This window comes from Pollachius pollachius, assembly GCF_949987615.1.
Source record: "Pollachius pollachius genome assembly, chromosome: 16".
Classification (NCBI taxonomy): Eukaryota; Metazoa; Chordata; class Actinopteri; order Gadiformes; family Gadidae; genus Pollachius; species Pollachius pollachius.
In genome coordinates, this window is record NC_136949.1 from 15,159,367 (window position 1) to 15,169,366 (window position 10,000).

General features: G+C 47.3%; 1 protein-coding gene across 1 annotated transcript in view; it reads left to right on the top strand.

Annotated features, from left to right (window-relative positions):
• Positions 1–710: 710 nt before the first annotated feature.
• tfap2b (transcription factor AP-2 beta) overlaps positions 711–10,000 on the top strand; it is a gene marked incomplete at its 3' end in the record, with an annotated part of 9,430 nt that continues 140 nt past the window's right edge. The window contains exons 1-7 of the mRNA XM_079753099.1: positions 711–782; positions 2,854–3,312; positions 4,590–4,644; positions 5,490–5,709; positions 5,829–5,947; positions 6,374–6,515; positions 9,819–10,000. The exon at positions 9,819–10,000 is cut by the window's right edge and continues 140 nt beyond it. Coding sequence (XP_079609225.1) covers positions 735–782; positions 2,854–3,312; positions 4,590–4,644; positions 5,490–5,709; positions 5,829–5,947; positions 6,374–6,515; positions 9,819–10,000 — 1,225 coding nt within the window. The 5' untranslated portion in view covers positions 711–734. The remainder of the gene's footprint in view (positions 783–2,853; positions 3,313–4,589; positions 4,645–5,489; positions 5,710–5,828; positions 5,948–6,373; positions 6,516–9,818) is intronic.

Sequence of the window (10,000 nt, forward strand, 5' to 3'; positions counted from 1 at the left end):
AAATAGCATTAGGTGCTGGGAGTTTATCTGGGATGAATAAGTAAATAAATAATAATAAAAAAATGTAAATGAGTAGTCCTAATAATCCAACAGAAGTTAAATGGGGTGTGGAGCTGTCACTATGGGTGGATCGATGTCAACCCATTTCTATATTATTCCTCTCATGCGCAGGAGTCTGATCAGCTCAGACGATGTTCGCTGAGCCACTGGTATGAGACGATCTGCTATGACCAGTAGGCCTCGGTGGTCTTTCAGCCAGTAGGCCACCGGCCGAGAGGCAGGGTAGAGATTTACACCAAACGCCCTAGTGATAGATAGCCCAAAGAATGGCAATTACAACTAATCGAATGCCTAATTAAATAAGGACATTCAATGACGTGAATTTAATGCGCCAAAAATGGTAATGCAGAGTCCCAGCTCATAGGTCTAGATCTCGTTAAAGTCAATCTGGAAGCCAAGTGGAATCCACATAGGGTTTCCCCATTCACAACGCCTGTCTGCTTGTAAGGACAGAGGGCGGGGAGAGCGACACAGAGAGAGAGAGAGAGAGAGAGAGAGAGAGAGAAAGAGAGAGAGAGAGAGAGAGAGAGAGAGAGAGAGAGAGATGATAGGGAGAGAGAGAGAGAGAGAGAGAGAGAGAGAGAGAGAGAGAGAGAGAGAGAGAGAGAGAGGGTGAGTTGAAGCATCCGTTCCTCACTTGGCTGCATTCGGTTCACAGACACCAGAGAGCCACCATGCTGTGGAAGCTAGTGGAGAATGTCAAGTATGAAGATATTTATGAGGTAACGTTCACGTCCAGCTGCTCTTGGCGGTAATTGGGTCTGTATGACATTTTCTGCGATCTTATCTGATTCGAGTGATGCTGCAGATGTTTGGAGGTGCTTGGAGATGGTTGGGTTTTCGTGGTATCCACCCTTTATTTCGTCATCACTCAGGTCAATCCGAGCGCTTTCTTTTTTGTCAGTTTTAATCGCGTGTATAGGCCTATGCGTTTCAAGCATCGGATTATCCTTATTAAATAAAAATGGGTATGTACTACGATGGGGTGTTTAAATTTGTCCTCAATCGAGGCTACAGAGTTATGGAATAGTCGGCTAGCAAAATAGAGGTCCATTGGGCAAAATTGAAGTGTTGTTTCGTTAAACTGCAGATTGTTTGTTTTGGGGGAAATAGTGAGGCTAAAACTGAAGTTATTGTTCAATATTAAATCAATTTATTTACGAAAAAACCCGAAGAAAAATAAATAAATCGGCATTACGAAGAAAAATACATTAATTCGTGCAAAAAACATATTCCTCAATTAAGAGAGAGGAAATATTTGGAATAAAACGAAAGAAGCATTTATATGTAAATGGTTTGGCTCAGATCCCAGAACGATTAACGAAGTTCCAAAGAACGGAGCGCGCCGCGCGGGGCCGTGCGGCGCCCGGCTCGTGCTGACGGGCTCGGGTACAAAGGGCAGCTCGCGAGGCCGACCTCCTCCGCTCGACGGGGAGCCGCTGTCTAGTGCAGCACATGGCCTCTCTCTCACGGTGTGCAAAGGGGGGACTAATGTCGTGCTGCAGCCCCATTGATCAACGTGGGTCCGAGTGACTTTACAAAACGTTTCCATCGGTTCCTTTCACATGTGACTCCCCCGTGCCCCTCTGTCGTGACCCGGGTTATATGGTTTGAACAAGGCTATAGTTCACGCGTTGCGATGGTGTATGAGGCAGCTGCAGTCCAATGGGCTTGTGGTGTGGTAGTTAAGAGCGTCTGCATAAACTCACCAGGGGGCAGGCAGGGTTTTAATGGGCCTTGTGATAGCAGGAGCGTTTCACGACCGGAGCAATAACTCATTTTATTGTTGCAGCTCAGGGAATAGTACCAAACCGGTTTAATATATGATTATCCTGCACGACCATGTGTGGAACGAATGAGTGGATTATACGTGCGATTTTGTATTTTATTTTATTTATATATTTTCATTTATTGTTTTTGTCCCAAGCCCAGGACGGGACGCAATACAGAAAAACATTTCTTATTTCTAGGGCGTCAATTGTCCGCTGAACTAAGTCGGGCGGGTGGAGTCCTCGTTGTCTTCACGCGCCCTCCCTCCCTCTCTCCCCCCACGCGAGTTAAAACGTCACTCGCGGTTGCGCAAGATCCTTCACGCTCCCGCGTGTCGCCGCCAGTCCCCCGGCTCCCTCGCGCGCATTAATATTCCTGTAAGTCTCAGTCATGAATAACAATCACAGCGTCCTGCACGCGGAGTAGCGGCACCGGAGCTCAGAGCAGCACGAGACCTTCGGGCTGGAGAAGGGACGGAATGGCGCTCTAGACAACCGATCGAGACTAGAACACTATTTTACGTTTCACACCGGATCGAAGCCCCTTTTCGTGTTTGATTTGAAGCGTCTCTCCCGTTCGTAGGACTGAGTGGTGTTTCAGTGAGCAGGTGTTTCACATCTTTGCGCTACCCTGTTTTTACGAGGTTGTGACAGCCACAGACGTTAAGCAGATGTTAGTGCATTACTCCACCACGGTGAGTTTTTCCTTACAGATTACAAAGTCTGTTTACTTATATGAGGAATTGCTTTTTGTGCCGGGTTTTATAAAATATAGATTAGGCTGCTAGGATTTTTGCCGAGGTAATTTTTGCACAATCAGGTTGTTTTCTCTGTGATGGGCCTGTTTGTTAATATTAGCCTATTATGGATGAAATGTCTGCCTGCCTTTTAACCTGTCACTGTTTTAATTGTAGGCTGGTTGTGTCTTTTGGATTTCGCTCTCTGTGTTCAGTTCAAAATGTACCAGCAAATGTTCCACAGCCAGTTCCTCGCCCTTACACCGCTCTCTCTGCCTTCTCCAAAGGACCGGCATGACGGCGTCCCGAGCCACAGCTCGCGCCTGTCCCAGCTGGGCTCGGTGTCACACGCAGGACCCTACTCCAGCGCGCCCCCTCTCTCCCACGCGCCCTCTTCGGACTTCCAACCTCCGTATTTCCCGCCACCTTATCAGCCGCTCGCTCACTACCAGAGCCAGGACCCTTATTCGCATGTGAGCGACCCGTACTCCCTGAACTCCCTGCACCAGACCCAGCAGGGGGGCTGGGGGTCGCGGCAGCGGCAGGACACTAGCGGGGAGCGCATGGACAGCTCATCGCTGCTCGCCCAGCCCCGGGCCTCGCTGCCTCAGCTGTCCGGGCTGGACCCACGGCGGGACTATGGTGGCGTGCGCCGGCCTGACGTGCTGCTTCACTCGGCTCACCCGGGACTAGAGCACAGCATGGGGGACGGCCTGCTGCACGGCCTGCACAGCATGGAGGACCAGGTGAGACCCTTTGGACCCGCTGTTAACCCCGGTTAGGGGAGCTCTTTATACAGCCTGCATGGCACACTGAATTGAAACAATGTGGTTATTCAAAGACGTTTTTTATCTATATATTTGTATAGCCTTATGTTTATCAATAAAAGAGCATTTTAAATAGTTGGAAATTAGTAGGGGGGGGGGGGGGGGGGGGGACACATAGGGCCTATAGACACAACCTGTTAACCAGAACAATGTGGGCCATCTTTTTGGTAGAAGGGCCACGTCAGGTGTCTGCTTGTGAGGGCGAATTATTGATAATGTAATAAGGAATAGCAAAAAGAGTAAAACAAATTTGGACTAAACTTGCCTGTGCAAGGAGCGTGGATATAGGATAAGGAGATTTTATATCATTTAGTTATATCATTTAAGAATATATCCTGAGGGCCTCGATGATTGACGCAGCATCTGTAACCAGATTTTAAGGCTCTAAAGATAATACAACTAAAGTATATTTACTGTGCGACCTTTTGACGAAAAGATAAGGCTGCGTTTTACGTCGACGTTCACTTTATTTTCTTCCCTTAAATATTTCCAAATATTTTATATATTAAACATTTGCATCGTATTTATTCATTGCTAACACTTTACTCAAATTTTTATATGTATTGTTATATTATTGTTATTATTATTATTATTATTATTATTATTATTATTATTATTATTCGGCATATTATTACAATTGAAATCAGTTAAGCATAAAACATTTTATAAACCATTTTTCTCTATTAATATTTGTTGCCCATATGTAAGGTTTTGATTTCTTACTTTCTTTAATGTTGCTCAACTGTAGAAAATGTATCCAGTTGATTTAGCCTGAAGGCCTTTATGATGAGTGAATTAAATACACACAACACTATTCATCTGATATTCATATAGGTAATATATATATATGTGAACACATTATTTAAAATTCATCTTCATTAATCACAGCGAATAATGTCGCTTACATGTCACGGATCCAACCTACACGGACCAACTTTTACAAATCATGTCAAATGTAAATAAAATCATTTTTACCGAAGGAGTGAACAATGATTGCTGATGTAAGGTAAACATGATTATAGGTAAAACATTCGTTGACGCCGGGGGATATTTTCACAGGATGTTTATTCTCTGTCACGTGGTGATGTATGCCTATTTCGATGCAGATAAGCGGCAACACCATTGGCTGACATGACGCGCGTGTGTGCACTCAGCATCAGGACCTTAATGACGTGTGTTCATCTCTATCCTAACAGGCTCTGGAAGACAACAACGGAATGAACATTCTGGATCAATCAGTAATTAAGAAAGGTATAGGACTCTCTCTCTCCCTCTCTCTCTCTCTCTCTGAGACACACACACACACACAAACACTCTCTCTCTCACACACACACACACACACACACGCACGCACGCACGCGCGCGCGCGCACACACACACACACACACACACACTGATCGGGTCGGACGCAGAACATAATATAACTTCATTTTGTTCATCCCTGGTCGAAAACGTTCAAATCTACTAGATATTCGCAGCGCCGAGGACCGGCATTTTTGCGGTACCGAGGGACACGGCGCAGTCTGCCTTACACCCCCCCCCCGCCTCTCTCTCCCCCCTCTCTCTGATGATGTGTGGTGATTTAGTTACGGGACGTTGAGTGAGTGAGCTCCCCGCGGGGCATTTAAGCCGCTGATGTAATAAATGGCACCGCTCACGGAGAGCTCGTGAGCTCGTTTAGGGCTAATCTGCGCTATGATCCCCCGTGGAGCCATCACACTGCAGCCCTCGCGCTTGCCCTGCGCGCACTCACCGCCTTTGCGCCATTAGCACGCGCATTACCAGGGACCGGATGAAGGGGCTCCTAACGGTGGGGATAACCGGCCGTGGAAAAGACAGGGAGGTGGTTAATGCGATTTGAGAGCGCGAGTCAATCAACGATCGATAAGATCATAATGAGAATGTCTCGCGACATTAAATAACAAAACGCGCCACCTTTTGGGGGCGCGTCATTAGGCCCGCGCGTACCGCCCTCGGAGCGCGTGGTCAGGATCCCATTTACAGAATGGGGAAGGGAACCAAAGACAGTGTAGTGTGAGCGATGCACGCGGTTATGGGCTGACTGATTACGTGACCTTTACTTTATGTTCGCTCAGTGCCGATGCCACACAAGAACATGGGCTCTCTGATGCTTGGCAAGGACGGCCTGATTGGCGGAGTGACCGTGAGCATCAACGAGGTGTTCTGCTCGGTGCCCGGACGCCTGTCGCTGCTCAGCTCCACCTCCAAGTACAAAGTGACCGTCGGGGAGGTGCAGAGGAGACTGTCGCCGCCCGAGTGCCTCAACGCGTCCCTGCTGGGTGGCGTGCTAAGAAGGTGATTAAAAAAACAGCACTACGCTGATTTAAGTTGAAGTTCACCTAGCGTGAGAGTCGGTACTGTAAGACTTTGTTTACATGAGGCCTTTAAAGACCACGTGGGTTTTGTGTCCACAGAGCCAAGTCCAAAAACGGAGGCCGGTCCCTGAGGGAGAAGCTGGAGAAGATCGGACTGAATCTGCCCGCCGGGAGACGCAAGGCTGCTAACGTCACTCTGCTGACGTCTCTAGTGGAAGGTGAGGTTTGGTTTTAGTAATTTGGTTCGACAATCTAGATCTATTAATATAAGAATACCTTTTTCATAAGGGTTATTAGCCTATTAACATCATTAATAGGCCTACTTATCCATTTTAAACAACCTTTTTATCATTTAACCTTTTTAACAATTGAGAATACTTTTTGAGTCATTTATAACATAATTCTGATTATAATGATTTTTATTTTGTTATCCAATTGCTGCGTCAAAGCAGGCCACTAATTACGTATCGATGTAGGCATAGGACCATTTGGATGCATGCCATTGGACCAAACTCCCAGGCTCCTTGTCGTTCAGTGTGATTCCTGAGGCCATCATTGAATTGCATTTAATGCTGAGGCCTAAAGTTCAAATAGGCCTGCGGCAATCCTCCCTCTCAACACAAGGCGCGGTTTAACCCATCCAGGTGAAGCCGTCCACTTGGCCCGGGACTTCGGCTATATCTGCGAGACGGAGTTCCCGACCAAAGCCGTTAGCGAGTACCTGAACCGGCAGCACGCGGACCCCAACGAGCTCCACACGAGGAAAAACATGCTGCTGGCCACCAAGTAAGTCACGTGGTGTACCACCAAACACCTCACAGCCTGCGTCTGGGTGGCTGAAATTTGGCCAAGTTAAAGTACACAATGTATATTTATTAATAAATTAAGTCCTTCGACTGTTTTAGATTATTATCTTAAAAATACTTTGAATAATACAAATAAAAGAGTCTTTTTGATGTACGACATATTTTTTATATTTGCACTTTTAACAAAAATATATCTTATATTTCTTTAGCCTATCCCCAAGCTAGACCCAGAAGATTTACAGTTTAAAATGACGGGGAGAACCCCCTTTAATTCCCAATCCCGTGGAAAAAGCTTTGATTTCCTTCTCCGCCATTCTTCTATCAAAGGAGCGTAGCGAAATAAGAGAGGGAAACTTCCGCCGCGCAGGGGGCTGCCACTCTGAAGTTCTTTTTCATCTTCCAAAGCCCTCACACAACATGCATATGTATCCATATAAATAAATAAATACTACTATATATACACTCCTTTATACGGTACATGGTTGATTTGGACGGTTCCCAAAGCTCTGGAATTGAATTTAGGACCTTTGGGCATGTACCTCTATCGGGCTAAGAGGCTAAGAGGCTAAACACTGCTCCTGAACCACCACAAGGTTGATCTTAAACACATCGTGGCCGCCGACTGACGACCCCAGTACATGAGACGCAGCCCTTTATTTCTGAGCACTGAAAGAGTTGATTTCTACAACAAAGGGTGAGCGTGTGAGCGTGCATGTGTGTGTGTGTGTGTGTGTGTGTGTGTGTGTGTGTGCGTGTGTGTGTGTGCGTGCGTGTGCGTGTGTGTGTGTGCGTGCATGGTGGAATGCCTCTGAAGGTTCACAGACCATGAGGGGTGTAGAAGTGGTGGTTTCTGACGGCACAGCGCGGCTGAAGACGGGGGGTGAAATTGCCGTGTTATTGTATCTCGGACGGCCATTCTGTAGGAAAATATCAAAGGGAAGAGAAATTGGGGGGAAATCTTTCCCTGGAATGATTTCGTCTCAGAAGCCTTTTCTGCATACAGGGGCTCTTTAAGATGAAGAAGTTCCCAGTAGAATTGTGAACTATGGTTTAGAAGGCTGTGTGTGTGTGCGTGTGTGTGTGTGCGCTTATATGCACTTATACACTTAGATTGGATGGATTCAGACCGGTTCTAATACTGGACTTTTCCATTTCGTGTGTGACACTGTGTGTTTATGTGTGTGTGAATGTGTGTGCGTTTGTGTCCGGTTATACCCATGTGTGTCTGTGTGTATGTGTCTGTGAGTATACCTCGGTCTGTCCCTCCACGTGAGGTCTCACACATTTCCGTGTGTGTGTGAGTGCGTGTATGTGTGTGTGTGTGTGTGTGTGTGTGTGCGACTGTGTGTATTTTCAAATGTGTGTGTGTGTGTGTGTGTCTTTTCGTGTGTATGCGTGTGTTTTCATGTGTCTGTGTGTGTGTGTGTGTGTGTGTGTGTGTGTGTGTGTGTGTGTCCATGCGTGTGTGTGCCTCCGCGGCTGCACTGTGCTCTGCAGGCGGACGGGTCGGCCATAGACCGCGGTTGTTTTTTCCCGTCTCGTATGTCTTTTGTGTTTCTCTGCAATAGATTCATAATTTAGCAGCGACGTGTTTCAAGTGCTCACACAGCAGCAGCAGCAGCCAGGGGCCCGGAGAGTGGCCCCGGGTGAGGCTGCTCCTCCACACCGCTCCCTGACCCCAGCTGGGCCCGGCCTGTCACTCAGGAGCCTCTTACCCTAGCCCTAGGCTGCTTCCACACACTATTACACTATCTATGGCCTGGCCTCTGTGTGTGTGTGTGTGTAGGTTGGAGTGCATGTTATAGAGTGTGTTAGAGCATATATGGGCTATAATACTCTCTATATGTATGTGTGTGTGTGTCTCTGTGTATCGGTGTGTGTGTGCATGCGTCCATGCGTGTATGTGTGTGTGTGTGTTTGTGTATGTGTTTGTGTATGTGTGTGTGTGTTTGTGTATGTGTGTGTGTGTGTGTGTGTGTGTGTGTGTGTGTATGTGTGTGTGTGTGTTTGGGGGGAAGTGATCCCGAAGTTGAAGAGATGTTGCAACATGCAGGGACTTTTCTTTACTTCCTGGGAACCCCTTTCCTTCAAGCTCTTTGATGTTGTAATTTATTAGCGTTAATTAAAGTCACGGTTGAGAATCATAATATTACTATTGTGCAACAGAGCCCTATAAATCCCAGAAGAATATATTCCTCATTGCAGTGAGGGGGATGTTCGGTTTCAAGGATGAATTTATTATTCCTGCAAAACCAGCTTTGGTTCATCACAAACAGAAAGCAAACAAACACTGCTACAGTATATAGATAGAGAGTACGACAGAGAATCCTCCTTCCCTTTCTTCCATGCCAACCCCAAATTATCCGTCTTGCCTCACCTCTCAGCCTTCATCATTGTTTTTATTTCCCCGGATACAGTCTGTCGTGTTGAAAATAAGAATTGTAACAGCTATGAGCGAAACATGAATATTTTTCGGCAACAAGACCTCTTCCCTCCTTCAAGTGTTCAAGGAGCTCAGCAGAATGTTTCAACACTTCCTGCTGGCTCTGCTGTGGAGCGAGAACCTGAGCGCACCGTGCCTTAGTCTGTGTGCGTGTGTGTGTGCGTGCTGTGTGTACATGCTTGTGTGTGTCGGTGTGCGTTTGAGTGGTGCATGCATGCCTGTGTGCATGTGTGTGTGTCTGTATGTGTGCATGTGTGTGTGCGCACACGCTGTACGCATATGCTTGCATGTGTGTCTGTGTGTCTGTGTGTGTGTGTGTGTGTGTGTGTGTGTGTGTGTGCGTGTGAATGCATGCATGCCTGTGTGCGTGCGTATGTGTGTATTTGGTATCCATTAGTATTTTCACTTCACCAGGCAAAAGGCAACATTATAATACCTTAAAACCCACTTAATGAATGAACATGCGGCTTCATCCTGTAGACAGAGACATGCTGTGTTGGAGTTAACCATTAAAGGACAGGGCTGCATCAACTCTTTTTCCAATTATAATATAAATTGGAAAAAGAGTTATTGTCGATATAGCAATACCGCCCTTCTCTCCGTGGTAAATTACCTGAACGCCTCTGCCTCACCCCTATCCCAGTTTAGCCCTGTTTAATCCACACCTCGACTGACCGCCCTCTCTCTCCTTCCTCCACCCCCACTCTTTCTCTCCCCCCATCCCACCTCCCTCCATCCATCTCTCTCCCTCCCTCCCAACCTCTCTCCCTCTCACCCCCTCCTTCCTCTCTCTCCCCCCCCTCTCCCTCTCTCCCCTCCCCTCCCCCCCACCCTCTGCAGACAGCTGTGTAAGGAGTTCACAGACCTGCTGGCCCAGGACAGGACTCCGCTGGGGAACTCGCGGCCGAGCCCCTTGCTGGAGCCCGGCATCCAGAGCTGCCTCTCCCACTTCTCCTTCATCACGCACGGCTTCGGCTCGCCGGCCATCTGCGCCGCGCTCACCGCCCTGCAGAACTACCTCA